The 24,887-nt window shown below is 37.8% G+C and overlaps 1 protein-coding gene across 5 annotated transcripts in view; it reads right to left on the bottom strand.

Annotated features, from left to right (window-relative positions):
• USP34 (ubiquitin specific peptidase 34) overlaps positions 1 to 24,887 on the bottom strand; it is a 241,327-nt gene that overhangs the window by 44,178 nt on the left and 172,262 nt on the right. For all 5 annotated transcript variants that reach the window (XM_080686042.1, XM_080686046.1, XM_080686043.1 and 2 more), the window contains 14 exons: positions 24,267 to 24,332; positions 22,253 to 22,399; positions 22,107 to 22,163; positions 21,944 to 22,021; positions 21,267 to 21,361; positions 15,441 to 15,613; positions 13,077 to 13,230; positions 11,035 to 11,113; positions 9,813 to 9,866; positions 9,607 to 9,702; positions 4,329 to 4,393; positions 3,989 to 4,064; positions 3,854 to 3,901; positions 3,671 to 3,736 (listed from right to left, as the gene is read on the bottom strand). In XM_080686042.1, coding sequence (XP_080542168.1) covers positions 3,671 to 3,736; positions 3,854 to 3,901; positions 3,989 to 4,064; positions 4,329 to 4,393; positions 9,607 to 9,702; positions 9,813 to 9,866; positions 11,035 to 11,113; positions 13,077 to 13,230; positions 15,441 to 15,613; positions 21,267 to 21,361; positions 21,944 to 22,021; positions 22,107 to 22,163; positions 22,253 to 22,399; positions 24,267 to 24,332 — 1,254 coding nt within the window. The remainder of the gene's footprint in view (positions 1 to 3,670; positions 3,737 to 3,853; positions 3,902 to 3,988; positions 4,065 to 4,328; positions 4,394 to 9,606; positions 9,703 to 9,812; positions 9,867 to 11,034; positions 11,114 to 13,076; positions 13,231 to 15,440; positions 15,614 to 21,266; positions 21,362 to 21,943; positions 22,022 to 22,106; positions 22,164 to 22,252; positions 22,400 to 24,266; positions 24,333 to 24,887) is intronic.

The raw sequence follows: 24,887 nt of genomic DNA, 5'->3' as shown, positions 1-24,887 counted from the left end.
TTCTACAACTAGAAGGAAAGAGAAAAGAGCACTGAGATGTGCACAAGTGCTGAAAAGCTGAGGTATGGAGGCACGCGAATCAGGATGGCGGCGGGCAGCTGGGAGCGCTGCTTTTTTCAACCCGAAGGGAGACAAGCTCCCGATTACAAACTCCAGTTTCTGGGGAGACGCGGGGGACCCAAAGTCCTACGGGGAGAAGCTGGACTGTCGGCCATCGGGTCGGAAAGTGAGTGAGGCTTGCTTGCAGGGCTGCACACAGGAATAATTGTTTACTGCGCTGGGGCATGGGACGCAGGGACATGGTCAGAGACGCAGAGCCGGCTAACTGGCAGCCATCACTGTTTGCCACGCCCTAGCCTAGTGACGCCCTGAGACCCTGCCCCGCACAACCTACAAACCCACCCAAGCTCCAAGCAGCGGCTTTAGCATATGAATGGCCTGCCCTATCGTAGCTTAACCTAGCAAACTTGCAGCCCGGGTCAGACAGCTCCAAAACCTCCAAACCCCAAGCAAAGAGGAGAAAACAGTAGTTCTCACTGTAGCTCCTGCTGGGTGGCCTCAGACAGTAGCTGACCTGCACCCCATTGGAGATCCAGAAGCCAGTGTACCTAGTGAGACACCAGATTCAACTCCTCACATCCATAAGTGACACATTCAAGAGGCAGACTCAGTGAGCACCAAAGCCCCACTGAAACAAGTCCTGCACCATAAGCGTGTCTCCAGCGCAGCAGTTCTTCCATTATAGACACAGTGGGTCCTCACAGCCAATTGGCCTGGAGGTCAATTCCTCCCAGTGTACCAATAGCAATCAAGGCTTAACTACACCAAGACTTTGCACTCAGCCCACAAAGGGGTGTACCAAGAGCATCCACCTCAGGTGATTGGGGAGGCTGAGCTACTGGCCCCTATAGGTCACCTATCACACAAAGCCACTCCATCAACACAGGGAAGCAACAAAATGCGGAGACAAAGAAACATGTCACGAATGAAAGAAATGGAGGAAAGCAAACTACTGGACGACATAGAGTTCAGAACCACATTTATAAGGTTACTCAAGAATCTTCTAAAAACCGCTGAGGAACTTAGTGAGACCTTTAAGGATCTTAATGAGAATGCCAAAAAAATGGAAAAGGACCAGTCAGAAATTAAGCATACACTGTCTCAAATAAAGAATGTACAGAAACTCAACTGTAGATCAACGTACCACAAGAATCAAACCAAAGATCTGAAATATGAGAAAACAAAAAACACCCAACCAGAAAAACAAAAAGAAAAAGAATCCAAAAATATGCAGATAGTGTAAGGAGCCTCTGGGACAACTTTAAGTGTACCAACATCCGAATTTTGGGGGTGCCAGAAGAAGACAGAAAGCAAAATATTGAAAACCTATTAGAAGAAATAATGACAGAAAACTTTCCCTACCTGGTAAAAGAAATAGACTTACAAGTTCAGGAAGCGCACAGAACCCCATACAAGAGGAATCCAAAGAGGACCACACCAAGACACATCATAATTAAAATGCCAAGGGCAAAATACAAAGAGAGAATCTTGAAAGTAGCAAGAGAAAAACGGTTAGTTACCTACAAGGGAGTACCCATATGACTGTAAGCTGATTTCTCGGCAGAAACTATGCAGGCCAGAAGGGAGTGGCAAGAAATATTCAAAGTGATGAACAGCAAGACCCTACAACCAAGATTACTCTACCCAGCAAAGCTATCATTCAGAGTTGAAGGTCAGATAAAGAGCTTCACAGACAAGAAAAAGCTAAAGGAGTTCATCACCACCAAACCAGGATTACATGAAATGCTGAAGGGTATTCTTTAAGAAGAAAAAGAAGAAGGAAAAGGTAAAGATAAAAATTATGAACAACAAAATGACATCAAATACATACCTACCAACAAGTGAATCTAAAAATCAAGTGAATAAAAAATCTGAAGAACAGAATGGACTGGTGAATATAATAGAATCAGGGACATAGAAAGGGAGTGGACTGACAATTCTCAGGGGGAAGGGGGTGTGAAGAGATTGGACAAAAATCTTACACCTATGGATGAAGACAGTGGCGGGGGGTAAGGGCATGGGGTGGGGTGGGGTGGGGAATCAGGTGGAGGGGAGCTATGGGGGGAAAAAAAGAGGATCACCTGTAATAATCTGAACAATAAAGATTAAAAAATAAAAAATAAATAAAAACAAATCATGCTCTCTTGATAACAAAAAAACATGCTTCTTTAAGCTAAGAACAACTTCCCACTGATTTCGAGATATCTATTAATCACATATTTTACTCGTCTACTGAATTGTACTACCTACTTATGCATACACACAATTAATGACAATTGTAGAAAACACGTTTAACTCCTTGACAGACTTCCAGAGGCAAACCCTTAATTAAAATTCTAAAGTAAAAAATGTATTAAAAAATAAAAAACAAATTATGACCTAATCAACCCACCCTCAGGATCTATGAAACAGCTTAAAAATCATGAAATGGAAAGGGAATAGAGAAACATGTTAAATAACACCAGGAGGATGCAATTAGTCAAAGCCAACATGTGGAAAATCCTGTATAACAAATGACAAAGTAGCAAATAAGTAGAAAAATAAGTAACTGCTAATATATGGAAGATTTAAGAGACAAAAGCAAAATGTGGACCTTGTTTGAACACAAATGTAAGCAAATTAACTGAAAAGAATACATTTTTAACAAAAGACAATTAGAGAAAACTGAATACGGAATGGGTACTGGATATTAAGGAATCACTTCTAATTTTAAAGCAGTTAATGGAGATACATACTGAGCTTAATTGACATATGACATGGTATCTGGGTTTGCTTTAAAATACTTCAGCTGAGAAAAAGCATGGGGGAGACACAGAAATAAATAAAAACAAAAGAATGTTACCTTTTGTTGAAATTGGGTGATAGATACATCTTTCTAGTTTTGTGCATGTTTTGATTTTAAGATGGCAATATGGTTAAGCGATCATTATCTGGGAGCAATTATCCTAAGGGATATCTTTCTCTTATAATGCAATATTGGAGGAGATAAAAATTGAATATAAACTGATACACTGGGATATATGTATTTTTTCTCAGAGGGGTAGGGGAGATATACATTTTAAGTAGTTTTTGATAACATTCAAAAGCAGTTAAGAAATATCTAGTAGTCTTTGGAATTTTCTATACTTTTCCTTCTAATGTGGGGGGAACCAAAGACTTTTAAAGTAAATTAAGGATCAATTATTTAATGAGTGTAATGGATTTGATAAATTATAACTTTCTTCCAGCTATCAAATCTATATATATAAAAGCCTAAGTGATCGAACGACTGGTTGACTGGTCACTCTGATGCACACTGACCACCAGGGGACAGACACTCAACGCACAGGATTGGGTTCCCTCCTGTCTGGATCGGGCCTGCGGGGATCAGGCCGAAACCTGCTATCGGACATCCTCCAAGGGGTCCCGGATTGCAAGAGGGTGCAGGCCAGGCTGAGGGACTCCACTGGTGCATGAATCCGTGCATAGGGACTCTATAGTGATTTTATAAAAACTCACACTGGGCTCCCTATGATTTGATAGATAAAACAATTTTGCTGTAGCATCTAAGTTAAGAAAACAAAGAAGTGAATCTTAAGCTATGCATTGCTGGTTGAATTTTTAACCTCACCTCACAAGCTGCTTGACTATTATTAAACTGTTTCGTCAATAATTCAATCCATTGAAGCATTGTGGGCTAAAAAAAACAAAAAGAAAGAAAGAAGTCACTGAAGGCATAAGGATTTCTCAGCTAAAGATTGATAATGAAAACCAAAAGATACCAAATCACAAAAATGCACAAAATAAAACATACCTTTTCTTTTGAATGAATAAATGTCTCTAGGACAAAGGAAGTGCTTAACTGTAAAGAAAGATGAAATTAAGCAAAAAAGACTTAATTATTTTAAAGTAGTGATTTTGAAAAAATTATCTAAGGCTTATATATTACCTTTGCAGTCATTAGAGACACAGCTTTAGGATCTGGTAATGTACTGGGAATACAACTACACAACTGCCACATAAACCTAGAATTTAAAAATAGTAAGTTGAAATTCTTACAGGAAAAAAAATTTGAATGTGTAACAAAAAAACTATTACTGGGGAGGCAGAAGAGGGTAAAGGGGGGATAAATGGTGACAGATGGGAGACTTGACTTTGGGTGGTGAACATACAATAAATAAATGATATAGAATTATACAAATGAGTCATATATAATTTTATTTAACCAATGTCAGCCCAATAAATTCAATAAAAATTCTTAAATCTATTACAAAATTTATCAAACTTACCCAAAATATGTATGTTCAAAAATATTTTTGTCTTGAAGAAACTGCATGTTATCATGCCAAATCCACTGAAGAAAAAAAAAAAAGTTAACATTAGATATTGCTCCATTACATTTTACCAATATTTTAAAAACAACCCCCCCAAAATACATGCTCTTAAAATGCATGCTAATTTTTTTTCCAGGAATATGCAACATGGAAGTACTGTAAGTTACTAAACCTGGTCCAATTTATCATTCTATATCTGGCTACCTCAAGTGATTATTGTTGTTTAAAAACATATTTATAAAGATTTTGCCAGTAACAACTCGGAAATCTCATCTGCCTGAAGAACAAAGATATACATGAATAAAACTGTCATATATATTTTGATAAGAATAAGTAATGAAAGGTTTATGTTTAAAAACTACAAAAAAAAAAAAAAAAGACAACCACCCTTTAATTTACGTTGGCAGACCTATACGGGAGTTGATTTCCCTGTTTACTCTATAAAAATAATGAAAAATTATTATTTCTCACAACTGTCCTGTGGAACTGCTCTGCTGTCTTTAGTTTTTATGTTCATCTCTTTAAATACCTTAAAAACATGCTTTAAGTCACTGCCAGGCAGTTCCATAACATTATTTTTACCTGGTTCAATTTTATTTTCTGATTATTGATATGATTGACTATCTTTATCCCTCTAAAGATTTTCAACTAACTCTACTTACCCCTCAGCCCCCTACTACTCTGGATCCAGTTTTTATAATCACATATTAGGGCTCCTGCTGTACATTATATTTAGAAAATCACAGACCTAGTTATTAAAGGCCTTGCTTCAGAGTTCTTAGTCCTCTATTTCTAGGCATAGACTAGCTGTAGTCACAAGGAAAGTTTGACAGCATTCACTAATTCCACTCAATTCAGTGCCTTTCCATAGCAACTGAGCCCTATTCCAACTTCTTGCTTTTAGCTAGGTACTATCTCTCTAACCTCGCAAGAGCTGAACCTTTGGCCACCATTATCTGCTTTGTACTAAAGCCTGGTAGTTCCATGATTTCCACTAGATTTACTGCCTTTAATTATGTTCCATTTCTGTTCTACAGAAATATTCATCTTGTTTTTTGACTGTCCATTTTGCCTTTTATCAATACAATGTATGTGGAACCAAATTGGGTATGTTTACTAGGTATAGCAGTTAATAATGCGGATTTTTTTCAATAGATGGAGTTACATATATGTTGATATATATGCGATTTGATATGTATTGACAACAAGCTTCAAAACTTCATATGTCAAATTTGCTGAACGTGATAACATCTTAGATATTTTTATGCTTAAAAATGTCAAATTTCGTGCCAAAAAAAAAGAGCATTTGCGGGAAGTTTTAATTCATTATTTTGAAGAAAAGTGCTGCTGATACTTTGGGAAGCTTATGGTGAACATGCTCCATCTCAAGATACTTGTGAACACTGGTTTAAACGCTTTAAAAGTGATTTCGATGGGAAAGACAATGTCCAGGTCAACCGAAAAAGTTTGAAGACCAACAATTACAAGCATTATTGAAGATGCATGTCAAACTCAAAAACAACTTCCAGAAAGATTAAACATTGCTCAGCAAACAATTTATGATCCTTTACAAGCAATGGGGAAGACTTTAAAGGAAGGAAAATGGGTACCACATCTACTGAACAAAAGACAAATGGAAAACCGAAAAGTCATCAGTAAAATGTTGCTTCAGCCAAAACTGGTTTGGCTCAGTGGATAGAGCGTCAGCCTTTGGACTGAAAGGTCCCAGGTTCGATTCCGTTCAAGGGCATGTAACTTGGTTGCGGGCACATCCCCAGTGGGAGGTGTGCAGGAGGCAGCTGGTCGATGTTTCTCTCTCATCGATGTTTCTGACTATCTATCACTCTTCCTTCCTCTCTGTAAAAAATCAATAAAATATATTAAAAAAAAATGTTGCTTCAACGGCACAAAAGAAAGTCTTTTTTGCATCAAATTGTGACTGGCGATGAAAAGATTTATTTTGAGAATCCCAAACGCACAAAATCATGGGTTGATCCAGGTCAACCATCAACATAGAATGCAAGGCCAAATCGGTTTGGGAAGAAGACAATGCTCTGCGTTTGGTGGGATCAGGAAGGTGTGGTGTATTATGAGCTTCTAAAACCAGGTGAAACCATTAACAATGATCGCTACTGACAACAAATAATCAGTTTGAACCACGCTTTGATCATGAAATGACCAGAATGTGCCAGAAGACACGGCAAAGTAATTTTGCTTCATGATGACGCATCATCACACAATTCAAAACCAGTTAAAGACATGTTAAAAGATCTTGCCTGGGAAGTATTAACCCACCCTCTGTATTCACGAGACCTTGTTCCTTCAGATTACCACTTGTTTTGATCGATGGCACATGCACTTTCTGAGCAGCACTTCAAAACATATGAAGAAGTGGAAAATTGGGTCTCTAAATGGTTTGCCTCAAAACAAGAAAAGTTCTCTTGGGACGGTATCCACAAATTACCTAAAGATGGGGGAAATGTGTAGCTAGCGATGGACATTACTTTGAATAAAGCACTTTTGATGTTTCTCTTGAAATTATCATGTTTTCTTTGATCACAAAATCCGCATTATTAACCGGTACACCTAGTAAGTGTGAAACTATAGTACTACATTGATCAGAAAGAACTTTCCTAAAGTGTTTTTCTATATACCCATACAACTTCATCTTGGATCACTATTCCTTGCATTTATTAATCATCACAGCTACAGAGGTCACCTTTCAGGGTCTAAAACAGGCCAATAAGCTCTATCCTTCCTAGGGACTCTATATGTAACGTTCTTTTTGCCCGGGGTACTCTTTATATGATTAACTCTTCACTAACTTTCAAATTGAAGTTGAAGGTCATATTTCCTGAATACCTTCTGCAGTACTCCTGATTCAACTACCCCTTTCTGAGCACTCTACTTGTTTTATCCATAATAATCACACATTTGTGGGTTCTAAAAATTGTCTTTTTACCTCTGGTAAAGTCTGCTACTAGCAATATTTTAACTGTACAAATATAAAAAAACAGATTCTGGTTTACATTTAAAATCTATGTTAATGTTAAGTAACAGTATTATTATATTTTTAAATTTTTTAGTAAAATGTATGTGCAGGCAAACATTTTAAATTAATAAGCTGAAACAATGATAGGGAAAAAATGGTTGGTTTAGATCTACAATCAAGAATAGTCTAACATGGTTCAGTTTGTTTTTCTTGTTATTACAACAAGCAAACGTCTGGGATTCCCTTTTCTCACAATGTAAATCAGTGCTTCTCAAAGAATGGTTCAGAGAGCTGTGGGTGTCCCTGTGATACTTTTAGGGTGTCTATAAGGTCCAAAGCATAAAATGGAGTTTTCCAGAAGCTAAATGATGAGATTACAATATAGCAAAATACAGAAGTTGTTATGAAACACAAGCTGTCTTGTATTAAATCAGATATTAAAGAGATTTGCAAAAATGTAAAACAGGGCAACTTTTCTCACTGAATGGTAATGTTCTGAGAAAAATAATTTTTTTTTTTTTTTTTTTAAACTCTAAAGTTCTCAGCCCGGCTAGCGTGGCTCAGAGGTTGAGTGTCACCTATGAACCCAGTAGATCATGGTTCAATTCCCCATCAGAGCACATGCCTGGGTTGCAGGCTCAATACCTAGTGTGTGTTGTTCAGGAGGCAACTGATCAATGATTTTCTCTCACTGTTGATGTTTCTCTGTTTCTCTCTCTCTCTCTCTCTCTCTCTCTCTGAAATCAATGAAAAATATATTTTTTAAAAAGGACGGGGGCAGGCTAGAAGGGGTCAATGGGGGAAAAGGGGAAACAGATATAATACTTTCTAGGTTTGCCTGAATACCTTGGGGGCATAAAGTCTTGCACATAATGGGGATTCTAATCTATTTAATTTTAATTATGGATGGTGGTTGAAATTATTGTACAAATAGGTTGAGTTTAATGGCCTAAAATGTAGCAAAGCAACTAATTTTTCTGGTAAATCCAATTCAAGGGCTTAATGAAGACAATATTTTTGGCTTTTAGTCAGTAATATTATGGGTAAGCAAGATACCAATTTAGAGTATGTGTTTGGGGGAACTCAGTTTTAAGTCTTGACCACACAGTGCAAATATCAGCAAATCAATTAGATAGTAAAAACTGAATTATCTATATGGGCGAGTATATTTTCAGGAATACCTTTCTGGAGATTTACTTTTTTGTACTTTTGGCTGACTGGCTTAATTTATAACAATGACACAACACACACTGAGTGATGAGTACTTTTATAAATCTTAAAACATTAAAGTAACATTACCACTTACATTATGAAGTAAAGCCTCATTACTATAAATCAAACACTTTATAATGTAAAAATTACATATTTCAAATACACATACACTGTATAATTGTGTGTAACGAAGAGTAAGAGAACACTTGCAATTCTATCACCACTAAGAACATTACCAACCAGGTCGGACCCGCATTGCCACCATGTGCCCACCATCCAGATATCATTGCTGACATGCACACATAAGGAACTGTTTGACATTGAAATGGGGACTCAGAACTGTTGGACATTGAAATTGGGACTCAAACATTTTTTGTTATTATATGTTTATTTCTGGTCTGCAGAGGCAAGGTATTTTTAAAGGAAAGAAATGGGGAATAAAATAAAGAGGCAAAGAAGCATTGAACAGACTGTCAAACTACAGCGGGAAGGCAGGGGAGGTTGGGGAGAGGCTGTAAGAGATCAACCGAAGGACTTGTATGCATGCATATAAGCATAACCAATGGATACAAGACACTGGGGGGGGGGGGGGGGCGGCAGCGGTAAAGGCATGTACTGGGGAGTAGGGGAGGCCAGGGAGGAGGTCAATGGGAAAAAAAAAAAGGAGACATATGTACTACTATTTGTAGTACTTCAAACAATTAAAAAAAAAAAAAAAAAAAAAAAAAAGAACATTACCAACCATACAAGCTACCTGTGGGCTTTGCTGTAATGCCATTAACCATTTCATCTTTCTTATTTTTCTTTGATGTTACTAATAATTTTTTACTTCTTTTAATCTCATTCGCTTTATATTCACCTGTTGTATGTCAGTATTACCAAGAATATTTGCATATTGTGTTAAGGTCTACCCACAATTACAGATATTAATGTTGTCATAGTCTATTCTTGTATCACAGTACTATTATTACTTGAAAAAATACTTAAAACATGCTTTCAAATTGTTGCTAAAGTTAAATTAGCTTATACCTCTAGTAATTCTGATGAAACATCAAATTTGTATTCTTTCCCATTTTCTTCCTCTGGTTCCATGCGTTTATAAAACAGCATATATGCACTGTGTGTCTTTAACAGGGAAAAAAGTACATTTTCAGTTTTGATAAAATATGACTATTAAAGAAGACAACATGAAAAAAAGAGAACGATGTAAAATTATATATGAAAGAAATGGTTACCTTTTCAAAAGAGAAATCCATAAACTTATCTGTAACAGAATCGTAGGTCTTGGTCTGTTTTAAAAAATAAGTTTCCTTCTTTAGAAAATGGGCACATTTAGTTATATTTACATATAAAGTATTTTTTAAAAAGCTGTTTAATACTATGCAATAACTTCATAAATAGTTTCTCAAATAGCACTGCATTCATGAAAATTCTTAACAGTAATTTTTGGCTAAGAATACTAAAAATTGGAGATGCAAAACATATTTTAAGTACTTTACCATAAAATATATAAAGCATAAGGAAATAAAATGAACTTGCAATTTTAAAAAACTCTTAAGAGTTTTTTAGAAAGTTTACTTTTTTAAAGAAATAGTTCTGTGAATAACATTTAGAGAAGTAATCAGTTTAGTGACAGCTTCAGTGGTAACTCATTATTTACTCCTTTTACCCATTTCCAAAGTATTAGCAATTTTCCTACTTCTCCGTTTATATTCAGAATAGTATAAGGACACCAAAGAGCAAATTAAAATCCAAAATGTGAATAATTATTTCACAATAAACATGGCTATTAAAGTTAAAAACCAGTTTATCTGGGCTTGTCTGTGAAATGGAAATGACTATTAAATATCTGACTTATAAGAATCAACAGGGTATTTTTAAAGTGTTCAGAAAATTGGTAGGAGTGAAATTGTTACAATTCTACTCCAACCTAATGATCTTTTTGTATATCTTACTGCTAATTATGTAACAGGTAAGCTATTCTTTTTCTATCCCATCTCTTGTAATAACCAGGTTGCTAACTGCTTTATAAAAGCCACTAAATAAACAATTCTTTAAAGCTCAGCTCAATCCAACTTCCTTGTCAAAAAGTGTTCATATTAAGTAAACAAAGAGTAATTTCTTTTGGCTTTAATCCCAAAGCATTCAAGAAAACAACTAATTCAATCATACTGTCACAAGGCAAGGTAATTCAAGTCCTATACTATTATTTCATTTTCAATTGTTAATTCTTAACATTCTTAATCAGTTGAAGGAAAAAATAGTAACTTTTAAAATATTTCCCAAGGTCTATTATATACTCCAAACATACTAAAGTTCCATTAATACCAGCAGAATAAAATTTAGATCGAATCATAGTGATTAAAAAGAAAGTTAAGTGATTCTGCTATTGGATTTTATGATATTGCAAAGCATGTGAAAGTCATAAACTATTTATAATTTCTGAATAAAACTTACTGTCATCTCTCCACCAAAACATTCAGAGGCAAGTTGAGCAGAATCAAAAGGTTTTACCTCAGCATCATTAAAAAGATACCTAAAACAGAGCAAGCAGTGTTGATAAAGTATATATGTACTGAATACCTCTCTATTATGTCTATTTTAAAAATATTTGTTATATACTGACATATTATAAATAATTATCAAACTATTATTATTAATACAAGGTAAATTTTAACTAAGCTCTTGTTTTGACAACTTGAATCCACTAGAAATTGGGAATATAATTTAACAGTCATAACCACCCTAAAATTTGACACATTCATTTATAACCTAGAAGTAACAGGAATTTGTAAAAGCAATAAAAAGTTTGCGTAAATATAATTTATAACATGGACAGAAAAGCATTAAGAGATGGTAGAACTTCCAAAGATAAAAATGCCATTTTAAAATTTATGATAAAAAATTGATTCAAAGTATATTTATGGAAATATATTCAAATGGACAAAAAAAGTTAAAGATATAACATGATTGACTTAAAGAGTGAGAAATAGTTGAACAAAACTATTCTGTTAAGTGCAGATTTATCTAACAATATCTGAAGACATTTGAAAACCAAAAAATAGTTAAGAACTGATTTAATGACTTCCAACCATCTCTCTATATAAAAGCCTAAGCGACCAGCTGACCAGTAGCTATGACATGCACTGACCACCAGGGGCAGACGCTCAATGCAGGAGCTGCTGAGCTGCGGTGACTTGGCAGCTGCGGTTCTCAGGTGACGCACCCAGAACCAGAGAGAAGGGAGCCTGATTCCGGGGTGCGTAACCCGAGAACTGCCCTCTTGCAATCCGGGACCCCTCGGGGGATGTTGGAAAGCCGGTTTCGGCCCGCTCCCCGCTGGCCAGGCCGAGGGACCCCACCAGTGCACAAATCCGTGCACCGGGCCTCTAGTTAACTTGATAAAAGATGATAAAAGAGAATGTGTGTGTCAAAGGAGAAAGGAAAGGTAAAGAGAGTGGAGCATGAAGGTCAACTTATTGTGTTTTTTTTGGGAGGGGGGAAATATATTGATTTCAGAGAAGGGAGAGAGAAATAGAAACATCAATGATGAGAGAAAATCATTGATCAGCTGCCTCCTGCACGCCCCAAACCAGTGATCGAGCCTGCAACCCAGGCATGTGCCTTGAGCAGGAATCGAACTATGGTCGATGCTTAACCACTAAGTCATGCCGTCGGGCTAGGTTAGCTTCTAACTAGAATATACACTGAGTGGCCAGATTATTATGATCTCTGAATGCATAATAATCTGGCCACTCAGTGTATGTGTGTGTGTGTGTGTGTGTGTGTGTATACATATATGTGTGTGTGTGTGTGTGTATAAGTGTGTGTGTGTGTGTGTGTGTGTGTGTGTGTGTGTGTGTGTATATATATATATATATATATATATATATATATATATATATATATATATATATATTAGAGGTCCGGTGCATGAATTCATGCATGGGTGGGGTCCGGCCAGCCTGGCCAGGGGGAGGGGACATGGGCGGTTGGCCGGCCTGCCTGTTGGTCAAACTCCTGGTCGAGGGGACAATTTGCATATTAGCCTTTTACTATATAGGATATACATTGAGTGGCCAGATTATTATGTGTTCAGAGATCATAATAATCTGGCTACTAAGTGCATAAGAACTTTCTGGCCACCGTATAGAAAAAATTCAGTAAAAGCTCTTGAATGAGTGAACACAGACAGGTAAGATTTGGAAGGTGCAATATGTTCTATGAATATAAAATTGCATGCAAAATTTTGTGTGTTCATTCTTTCTGAAGAAAGCATTAATAAAATTCTCAAAGGAGTCTAGAGATCCATGAAGTTTAATAATTAAGTCATACTGTCTTTTGAAAGTCACTTTCATTTAAAAATTTTTTCTAACCCCTTTCCTAAATTTAAAGTTTTTAGAAAACTGACATCAGAAAACATATCTGAAGAGAAAACTATCAACAGCTTATACTTTAAAAAGGTTTTTAAAAATCCCAATAAAATATTTAAAACTCACCATTTGTTGTTTTTATAAGCATGTGGATTAACTATATCTCTAATGAAGCTATAATAGTGCCCACCATCTGCTGTTCCTGTGTGAACAGTCACTCCAATCAAGTCATATTCATAGCTCTCTGTGTCTTTTGAATGATCACTGACTTCCTTAAAACCTGAAATGATTTACATAAAATAATGGCAATAATTTTGAAAACTGCACAGTGACACCTGAGAATCGCTTTATATACTTTACATACATAAGTAGATAAAGTACATATTGAAATAGGTACAAAACAACTGCATTTGCTATTACCATCCATAACCTAAAAATTTAAGGAACATTTATACAAATTGGAAAAACAACCACGTTAGTGCAAAACTATAGACAACAAATCCCTTATTTTGACGTAAGTTTCTGCTACTTCCATCCATGGAAGTGTCATGAAAAACAGAATGAAGCACAGTTTCTGTGCAGTCTTGCTATAATTTTAGGAATTGTTTGAAGAGTTCTAAAAAGTAGGATGTATTTATACAGTGCCCACTTCTTAACTTCACCTGTATTTTAAAACTTATCTCTACTGGCTCATTTCCCACAACTTCTAAATATACCCAAATGCTAACTTTAAAAATTCCCTCCCATAACCCCATATTCTTTCATAGCTATAGTCGCCATCTTATCTCCTCTCTTCAAATAAAGAACATGTTCTCTTTAAAAAAAAAAAAAATATATATATATATATATATATATATATAATTTTATTTATTTTTTACAAAGAGGAAGCGAGAGGGATAGAGTTAGAAACATCATGAGAGAGAAACATCGATCAGCTGTCTCCTGCACACTCCCTACTGGGTATGTGCCCGCAACCAAGGAACATGCCCTTGACCAGAATCGAACCTGGGACCCTTGAGTCTACGGCCGACGCTCTATCCACTGAGCCAAACCGGTTAGGACAAGAACATGTTCTCTTGAAAGAATACCCTACACTCGTTGTTTTTACCTCTCTCATCTCTCATTTAGTGAGAGTAAATTATTGAATGCTCAGTAAGTGCCAGGCAATAGAACCATGCCCTGTTCTCTATCCTAAATCTTATAGTAACTTCTTTACACCTTAAAATTGTAAAAGGCAAGTCCTAGATCTGTTCTGCTTTCTTCTCTCATCTATTTCCATTCCTCATCTCTGTGGTCCTTGAGGGGCATACGAAGAATTTTGAAAATCACTGCTCTTATGGAAGTAATAGCAATTTGGAGGTAACTACTTATGAACCAAGGGCCATCTTTGACTCAATGCAATCTACCTTACTATTGCAATACCCAAATAAAATTGATCTGATAAAGATAACCAAAAATCTTCTACATCACGTTCTTACTGAAACTTCTTTTTCTTTAGCATCCAATAATTTTGACCACATTCCTTCTTTCTTGAGATCTTAAAATACTGGCCCCTTATGCACCTAGCTGATCCAACCAGAAACCTGAGTCACTCGACTTTTCCTCCTCATTCTAGTAGCAGACTGACTAAAACAAAATGTAATCTTCAAAGGGGGCAGATACCTTGTTTTTTGTTGTCACTATAGTCCCATTACCAGAAGAATAGCAAATTAGATAGTAGGTAGCTGTTCAACAACTTTGTTGGATTCATCTATTCAATCGAGTCCTGTTAACTGCATCTTCATACACTTCTCCAACCTTACCGGTATGCTTTCTCATCTAAGTTACCACCTCTGTAGTTTACCAGAATGGCCTCCCCACACTCCTCTCATCATCCTTTAATCCATTTTGATTGCCGTAGTCAGATTAACCTTTTCCAGATCCCACCTGGTTCCCATCTCAGTTCCCTGCTTAAAATCTTCCAATGGTTTCACACTGAATAAAGATAAAAATTTTTACCATGACCTACCAAAAAAATGAATTGGCCCCTGCCCTTTGCCCATTTCATCAGCTCCACTCCTCACCTGCCAAAGAGCTTATCCATTCCTCTCAATCTAGCTCTTACTCAAGTTCTGCTTAAATGTCACTTCTCATAAAAGCCTTCCCTGCTTCCCTTAGAAGTATGTAATACATTCACTGTCCTATTTGACATTGTATCATGTTTGTAATTTCTTTTTCAATATAAGACTTGCCCACTACACTTAAGTTCTACAAGGGCAGGAACATTTATCTTGTTCACTAGTGTCCCCAATGCTTAGAAGAATGCCTAGACAAGTCCTAGTAGATATTAAATATTAACTTGGTAACTGACTGAACGTGCCACATTGTCTTTAAAAACATTCTTTTTAAGATTCAGTTGCATTTTGTTAAATGTATAGTTTATTACAACTTTATAATTATAACTATCTGGTTATGGAGGATTACAATAAAAGAAAAGAGATGGAAAATTACCTTCTTTCCTATCACTCTTTCCCATAAGAAAATCTTCTGTGTAGGGTGTCATATCCAAACGTAATGGGAAGGAAAAGTGTGTGTTCACTTTCTCTTTCATCATCGTTACCATATTAAATGTATACCTCATAGTATTAAAACTCAGAATGCGAGGCAATTTCTTAAAACATGCCCTGAAACACAGAAAAATTAATAAAACTTTTGTTAAAAATTATCTTTCAAAAGTACTTCAATCATGTAAGAGGGGGAAATATACATATATGACCTCTGAAACAACTTTCTTGTGTCTAGATAAAAAAAACTTAATAGACTGTGATAAACAACATGATGAAGATATATAAAGGTGCTATGGAAGTATAGAAAAGAGTCACATCATACTTTAAAGGCAAGGAGGTCTTTGGTTGTTTTCTTTTCCACCTTAAATAACAGGGTTTTAAGTATTTATTTTTGTAAATTAGAACTGAAGTCTCTGTATCATTTACTAGATGTACGACCCTAAACAAGTTACTTAGCCTCTCTAAGCTTAATTCCTGATTTGTAAAATGGAGACTAAAGTGGCTACTCCCTATAACTTTTAGAACACTGTCTGGCAAATATCATTCAAAATGTGTTGCCTGATAGTACAACAATCACAGCAGCAGCAGAAAGTCAACTGGTTACCTAAATCTTATGGTTGACATATTAGTAGTTCAAGTTTAAAAAAAAAAACCCACAAAATTTTGGTTTAAACAAAACCTATACTAATAAAAGGGTAATATGCTAATTAGACCGGGAGACCTTCCAGATGTCCTCCCGGAAAAAGCATGGTGGCAGAGGCGGTTAGGGGCGATCAGGCCAGGAGGGGAGGGCAGTTGGGAGCGAGCAGGCCGGCAGGCAGAGAGATTAGGGGCAATCAGGCAGGCAGGCAGGTGAGTGGTTAGGAGCCAGAGGCCCTGGATTGTGAGAGGGATGTCCCTGTGGGATCAGGCCTAAACCGGCAGTTGGACATCCCCCAAAGGGTCCCAGACTGGAGAGGGTGCAGGCTGGGCTGAGGGACACCCAAATTTCATGCACCGGGCCACTAGTCTATAATAAAAGCATAATATGCTAATTAGACCAGATGTTCTTCCATCCTTCCAGATGACCTTCCAGACAACCTTCCGGACAAAGGAAGACCGAATCCCAGGTGCCAGAGGGAAGCAGATTCCAGCAGCTGGGGGAAGGAAGGCCTACTCTTGCATAAATTTCCTGCATCAAGCCTCTAGTGTATGTATGTATGTATATGTGTGTATGTGTGTGTGTGTGTATATATATATGTAGAATTATGAAAAATATTAATTTTAGGAAACAATACTTCACTGTACACAGGAGTCAAAAGAGAATTTGTTTAAACCAAGAGTACGGTATTTTTGTTTTCTAAAGAAATTTAGAAAGATGAAGGAGATAGGGAAAAGATGTCATAAGCAAAGGGAGTAAGTAGTCCAAAAATTCATCATTACTGATTATTTAGGACTAGCAAATGATAAGGTTACAGAAGTATAAAGGAGTTAAATGATGAAGGACCTTGTATATAATGTTAAGAGTATGAATTATCCTGAAATATAAGAGTCACTAAGAGACTTGTGGTGGGCAATGGAATGTGCATTGAGTCAGAGGATAAAATAAACATCTGGAAAGATAAGAATTTATGTTATAGACCTATTAAATCTATGAGAGTAAGACAGTTATAAGAGAACAGTACAGCACTCCGAATTAGGTATGATTAATTTGGGAATCATTAGTATGTCAGCAGATATTAATATTATGGGAGTAGGTAAAATTATTCAGGAAAGAATAAACTGAGAAAACAAAAGGTGTAAAGATAGAGCAGAATATGATCCTCAGTACATTTCTGTTGACCACTTACTATGTTATTACAGACATCTATAAGTATGTTAAGAATACAATAGTCTGATTAACAATTTACCTGGGAGAGATGGGACAGTATTTAGAAAAACCAAAACTAGTAGAATCATATTAAGCGCCCCCCCACCCCCCAAAGAAAGGAAATGTTACAAGCAGCATATTAAGAATGACAGATTTGGAGGAAAGAAAGATGGTGGCATAGGTAAGCACCTAAACTGCTGCCTCGCACAACAATTTCAAAACTACAACTAAAAGACAGAACGGACACCATCCAGAACCACAGGAAAGCTGGCTGAGTGAAAATTCTACAACTAGAAGGAAAGAGAAAAGCTCACAGAGAATTGGAGGTACGGCAAAGGGTCTTTGTGCGCGCAGAGAGGAAGGGCGGCTGAGAGCCAGGCTGACTTTCTCTGGCGGGAGGGAGAAGGAAGCCCCCGACTGCATTGAACCCCAGTTCCGACTGCACTGAACCCCAGTTCCGGGTGAAACCCCGTGGACCCAGGCTCATACAGGGGGAGTCTGGACTGTCAGGTAGAGAGAAAGGCACCCGGAGACTCGGAGACCCGGGGGAGACCTGGGGGAGCCCCGGCAGGCAGGGGTCAGGAGTCACACGCGCCAGTGTGCACAAAGACTGCGGAGGTTGCCACAGGCTTTCCCTAGCAGAAGGGAGTCAGAAGCTCCTGACTGCACTGAAGCCCAGTTCTGACTGCACTGAACCCAGTTCCAGGTGAGCCCCTGGGGACCCACACTCTTGCGGGGGGAATCTGGACTCTCGGGCGGAGGTTCGGGAGCCGGGGAAGGCAGAGGTCTGGAGGCGCCTGCGCACGCGTGCAAGGGCAAGGCTGACTGGAAGCCAAGACTGTCTGCTCCACCCTGAGACTCCACCCCATCCAAGCTGAGCACAGAGCCTATTGCAATTTGGCAAGTCTAATCCTATAAGGCTGTCTCCAGCACCGAACTTCTCCCAGCATAGACACAGCTGATCCTCAAAGCCAACTGGCCTGGAGGTCAATTCCTCCCAGTGATACCAACAACAATCAAGACTTAACTACAACAAGGCTGTACACACAGTCCACAAAAGGGTGCACCAAGAGTATCCACCTAAGGTTAACTGGGGAGGCCGACCCACTGGGCCATATAGGAAACCTAGCACACAAAGCTATCCTACCAACTCAGGGAAGCACTGAAAATACAGCGACAAAGAAACAGATCACAAACAAAAGAAATGAAGGAAAACAAACGACTGGATATAGAATTCAAAACCACGGTTATAAGGCTTTTCAAGAATATCCTAGAAAAGGCCGATAAATATAACAAGACCCTCGAAGATATGAAAAAGGACCAACTAGAAATTAAACATACACTGACTGAAATAAAAAATATTATACAGAGACCCAACAACAGACTAGAGGAACACAAGAATCAAGTCAAAGAATTGAAATACAAAGAAGCAAAAAACACTCAACCGAAAAAGCAAAAAGAAAAAAAATCCAAAAAGTTGAAGATAGGGTAAGAAGCCTCTGGGACAACTTCAAGCGTACCAAAGAATTATGGGGGTGCCAGAAGAAGAGAGAGAGCAAGATACTGAAAACCTATTGGAAGAAAAAATGACTGAAAACTTCCCCCACCTGGTGAAAGAAATAGACTTACAAGTCCAGGAAGCGCAGAGAACCCCAAACAAAAGTAAACCAAAGAGGACCACACCAAGACACATCATAATTAAAATGCCAAGAGCAAAAGACAAAGAGAGAATATTAAAAGCAGCAAGAGAAAAACAGTTAATTACCTACAAGGGAGCACCCATTCGATTGTCAGCTGATTTCTCAACAGAAACTATGCAGGCCAGAAGGGAGTGGCAAGAAATTTTCAAAGTGCCCTAACCGGTTTGGCTCAGTGGATAGAGCGTCGGCCTGTGGACTGAAAGGTCCCAGGTTTGATTCCGGTCAAGGGCATGTACCTTGGTTGCGGGCACATCCCCAGTAGGAGGTGTGCAGGAGGCAGCTGATCGATGTTTTTGTCTCATCAATGTTTCTCTCTATCCCTCTCCCTTCCTCTCTTTAAAAAATCAATAAAATATATTTTAAAAAAAAGAAATTTTCAAAGTGATGAATAGCAAGAACCTACAACCAAGATTACTCTACCCAGCAAAGCTATCATTCAGAGTTGAAGGTCAGATAAAGAGCTTCACAGATAAGAAAAAGCTAAAGGAGTTCATCACCACCAAACCAGTATATGAAATTCTGAAAGGTATTCTTTAAGAAGAAGAAGAAGAAAAAGGTAAAGATAAAAATTATGAACAATAAATACATATCTATCAACAAGTGAACCTAAAGATCAAGTGAATTAAAAACCTGAGGAACAGAATAAACTGGTGAATATAATAGAATCAGGGGAATAGAAAGGGAGTGGACTGATAATTCTCAGGGGGAAAGGGGTATGTGGGGGGTTCAGGAAGAGACTGGACAAAAATCATACACCTATGGTGAGGACAGTTGGGGGGAGGTAAGGGCAGAAGGTGGGGTGGGAACCGGGTGGAGGGGAGCTATGGGGGGAAAAAGGAGAAACAATTGTAATAATCTGAATAAAGATTTATTAAAAAAAAAAATGACAGATTTATTCCAAGTAAAAAGAGATTCTCCAAAGAACGTGACTCTCTATCAATTATCTTTTGACTGACTCATTATATTCCTCCACAGTAAAGAACTTTTGAATGACACCATTTTGTGTGAGTCCTTAATTCTTACCCTAATCCAGTTCTTACCAGATGAGCTTTTTTTCTTCTTCCTGTAACTGCCTGCACAGTTATACTTTCATTTGAATATGTCCACCCACAACCTTTCTCTTTTGCAACCAACATGAACTCTGAAGATCGAGAAAAAGAATACCATTCCCTTCAAATACGGATTTACCTGGAAAAATCTTCTGTTAAGCAATTTGAAGCAAGGGCTTTTCTTTCTCTGCCTTCAACATGATTTCATCTAGAAGACTCCTCTGTTTGATCCCAAAGTTCATTTTAAACTCCATCTTCCTTGCTGATTTTTGTCAAACTTCTAAAATGAATGATCTGTATTTGACACCATGTGCCCTGACAACACTGCTTTTATTGCTACAACTTGACAAAACACAAGTACTTATTTGAAACAAAACCCGATGCGTTTTACTCAGCTAGGCTCCCCTACCCCCAATCTCTGAATACCTTAAGATTCTCTTCCCTAGTTTCTCGGTTACCTCCCTATCCTGATTTTCTTTCTTTGATTGTGTCACTTTTCTCTCTGTATATTTAGGATGGCTTAAGTCTTTGTCCTTTGCAATAGTTATGTTCTTTCTCAAGCAGATGTTCTGATGCCTTCAATTAAGCAGATAATCCAAAATCTAGATATTAATTACTTGATGTTACTATATATTACCAATCTTGCAAATCCTCTACCTGAATGATGTAGGCTGGCCTATTCCTGGACTTCCTGCATATACAAGGTCATTTCTATTTCTCTGCCTTTGTTCCTAGCAACTAACTGTATAAGATGCTCTTTCAAACAAATTTCTACTTGTCATTCAATATTCACCTGTAGAACTGAAACATCTTTACCCAATTACTCTGTCCTAAACTGGTCACCGTATGCCTGAGCTCTGAAGAAAAATAATCTCTCAGAGATTCAGAAAAGGATGTCTTCAGTTCATAAGTAGACTCTTTATCCTGCTTCACTAAATGCAGAGCAGAGAAATAAGCAATCGGACAGACTTTGGTAAATATTTAATTAATTAAGAGAAAAATCTGAAATATTTAAGGGTGCTTGAAAGTATACTTCAGTAACTGTATAAAAAACTGCTAATAGAATGAGCTCTAAGCAGATGACCTTAACCTTAATCAGATAATTTTAATTTATAAGTTTGTGTTTTATTTCCATTTGATTATCAAAATAACATTACATTTAAAAAACATACCTTTTTTCAGCTCGTACTTTCTTCCCGCAATGAGAACAAGTATACATGTTGTCACCTTCTAAAGTATCTTTAATAGTAACTTCATCAAGGGACTCCTGTATATAAAGCCAGGGTTAAAGGTTTCATATTATTGTTTACAGCATGCAAAAATACAAAAAAATAGTAATTACAGTTTGGGTAAATATAGAGAGGACAACCAAAATTTTAAAAATATTTTTATTGATTTCTGAGAGAAAAGGAGAGGGCGAGATAGGAACATCAATGATGGCAGAAAATCATCGATCGGCTGCCTCCTACACGCCCCACACTGGGGACAGAGTCTGCAACCTGAGCATGTGCCCTTGACCGGAATCGAACCCAGGATCCTTCAGTCCTCTATCCACTGAGCCAAACCGGCTAAGGCCAAAATATTTTTTAAAGTAAATTCTTAATTTCAGTAACAATTGTTTTCCCCTCACATTGACACAAATACTCTCTGAATATTATTAAATTTTTCAAAAGTGAAGCATTTAAATTTTGATTAGGAAAAGATCAACTTTGTGGTCTATATTTAGTTCTTATCTTGAGTAGCATTGCATTAGAAAATAGAAGTTAACTTTCAAGATGAGAAACATAATCTTGCTATATACCAATAGTTTAAAGCAGGAAAAAAATCTATAAATATATACACTACTTACATAAATGTTCTTCATATCAGCCACTTGGCACCTCACAGTATAAAATTCTTCAGCAGTCTGACTAACATGTTCACAATCCTGGTCAATTAACAGTAAAAAGTTAGTAATTTTTAAATAAGCTAATTAAGATTTCTAAAAAGCAAAGAACAGGTAGAATACTTACCAAGGATACAACATTGTTTGTAATTACACCTCCAAACAAACTTTTGACAGTATTTTTCTTTGGAACAAACAAATAAACCAAAGTCAGTAACTAAAGTTGGGTAAATCTCTACAAATGTCAAGAAACTTAAGTATTCTGGTACTAACCAGTTCTGGAGACATTTCTTCAATTTTGGTAATTAGATCGGTAAAAAACTCTGTCATATCTTTCTGCTCCCCAGTATTCAGAGGCTGCTTATCCATGGTGTATGTTTTACAGAAGGGTCTAGGATTATATGCTTTGCATTCACTCTCCTGTAAATGAATAGTGGGGGGTGGAAGTGGGGAAAAGAATTATAAAATAATCAAATAAAGAAACTTAAGTCTTTGGCTGGTGTTGCTAAATGGTAAGAGCATAGGCACATGCATGGAAAGGTCTTGGGCTCAATTCTGGTTAAGGGCACACACCTGCGTTGCAGGCTCAATCCTTGGCCCCAGCTGGGTGCAAGTGGAAGGCAACCAATCACTGTGTATCTCTCCCATCGATGTTTCTCTCTCTCTCTCTCTCTTTCTCTCTCTCTCTCTCTCTCTCTCTCTCTCCCACCCCCCTCCTTACCTCCCTTCCATTGTCTCTAAAACTCAATGGGAAAAAATATCTTCAGGTAATAATTAACAAACAAAGGAAGAAGAAAATTGAAGAGAAGAAGCAAAATCACACAGGGTATGTGCCATGCTGATGAACCTGGATATTATTCTGTTCATAATAAAGAATCACTGAAGAGTTTTAAGCCTGGGAGTAATATTGAAAGATTTGCAATTAAAAAAACACACAACAGCCCTGGCTGGCTTGGCTCAGTGGATAGAGCGTCAGTCTGTGGATCGAAGGGTCCCGGGTTCGATTCTGGCCAGGGGCACATGCCTGGGTTTCGGGCTCAATCCCCAGTGGGGGCCGTGCAGGAGGCAGCCAGTCAATGATTCTCTCTCATCATTGATGTTTCTATCTCTCTCTCCTCCCTTCCTCTCTGAAATCAATAAAGAAATATATAAAAACAAAAACAAAACAAAAACACACAACACATTGATTTAGTGAATTTTTATAGTTATGGAAGTAAGAAGAGGGGGTGAAAAAAGAAATAAGAAAATTCTAAGCCGCCGAAACCGGTTTGGCTCAGTGGATAGAGCGTCGGCCTGCGGACTGAAGGGTCCCGGGTTTGATTCCGGTCAAGGGCATGTACCTTGGTTGCGGGCACATCCCCAGTGGGAGGTGTGCAGGAGGCAGCTGATCGATGTTTCTCTCTCATCGATGTTTCTAGCTCTCTATCCCTCTCCCTTCCTCTCTGTAAAATATCAATAAAATATTTAAAAAAAAAAAAAAAGAAAAAAAAAAAGAAAATTCTAAGCCTAATGGGGGGGGCGGAGGGGCTGTGACAGAAAAAGGGATTCTTCAAAAGACAATAACAGGGTGTAAATAACTGATATAGCCATTAAAAGTACCAGTAAGTGACAAATTCGACTTGAAAAGTTAACAGTACATAGTCAGGACAAAGTCAAAACAAATGAGCTCTAATGTTTTCCGCTTTGGTCAGAGGGTGTATCTAATTAGGTTTTTTAAAAAATACTAGTGGCCTGGTGCACAGATTCGTGCACCGGTGGGGTCCACTGGCCTGGCCCACGGGGATCAGGCCAAAACCAGCTTTCTGACATCCACCTAGGGGTTCCAGATTGCGTGAGTGCGGAGGCCAGGCCAGGCTAAGGGACCCCCCCCCCCGGTGCATAATCGGGACCGGGGAGGGACTGTGGGAGGTTGGCCAGCTGGGGAGGGCTCCAGGGCCTCTGGCCCATCTCACCCAGTCCTGATCGCCGGACACCAACAGCAAGCTAACCGACGGGTCGGAGCGTCTGCCCCCTGGTGGTCAGTGTGAGTCACAGTGACTGGTCGAATGGTCGAACAAATGGTCAAACGAATGGTTGGACACTTAGCATATTAGGCTTTTTATTGTTGGGAGTACTACAGATGTCCCCCTCCCATTTTCCCCCTCTTTGCCACCCCTACTCCTCTTTCCCAGCCAGGCCCAGGGCTTTACCATCCTATTGTCTGTGTTCATGGGCAATGCATACATGGATATAAGTTCTTTGGTTAATCTCTTCCCAACCCCATCTCATACACAATTCTCAAACATACCATTAAATATGTAAACATTTTCTGAAGCTCTAGAAGAGTGGTCTTATGCTTCATATCTTCTGAATACTGAAATTCAAAAGAAAACATTCAATTAAAAGATACTGACATTAGACATTCTAGCAAAGAAAAGTACTACAATATGCTTTACACTATCCATTTTCTTTCTTTTAGATATGTGTAGAAAAGGCACAATCTAGCAATTTTAGCATTAAAAAATGGAAGTATTTAGTTCATTATATAAAGACAGCCATCACTATTATGTAAGAAAATTGAATAAAGATATCTTTAGCCCTGACGGGTTTGGCTCAGTGGATAGAGCGTCAGCCTGCAGACTCAAGGGTCCCAGGTTCGATTCCGGTCAAGGGCATGTACCTTGGTTGCGGGCACATCCCCAGTAGAGGGTGTGCAGGAGGCAGCTGATCGATGTTTCTCTCTCATCGATGTTTCTAACTCTTTCTCCCTCTCCTTTCCTCTAAGAAATCAATATTTAAAAAAAAAAAAAAAAAAAGAAAAAAGACATCTTTAAAAAGTCACTTTCTTTACCCAGCCTGTGTGCTCACTGGATGAACTTCAACTTATGAACCAGGAAATCACGGTTCAATTCCTGGTAAGGGCACATGC

Source organism: Plecotus auritus (assembly GCF_963455305.1).
Source record: "Plecotus auritus genome assembly, chromosome: 8".
Classification (NCBI taxonomy): Eukaryota; Metazoa; Chordata; class Mammalia; order Chiroptera; family Vespertilionidae; genus Plecotus; species Plecotus auritus.
Note: the sequence above shows the minus strand (reverse complement) of the source record. Positions and strands in the feature narration are given on the sequence as shown.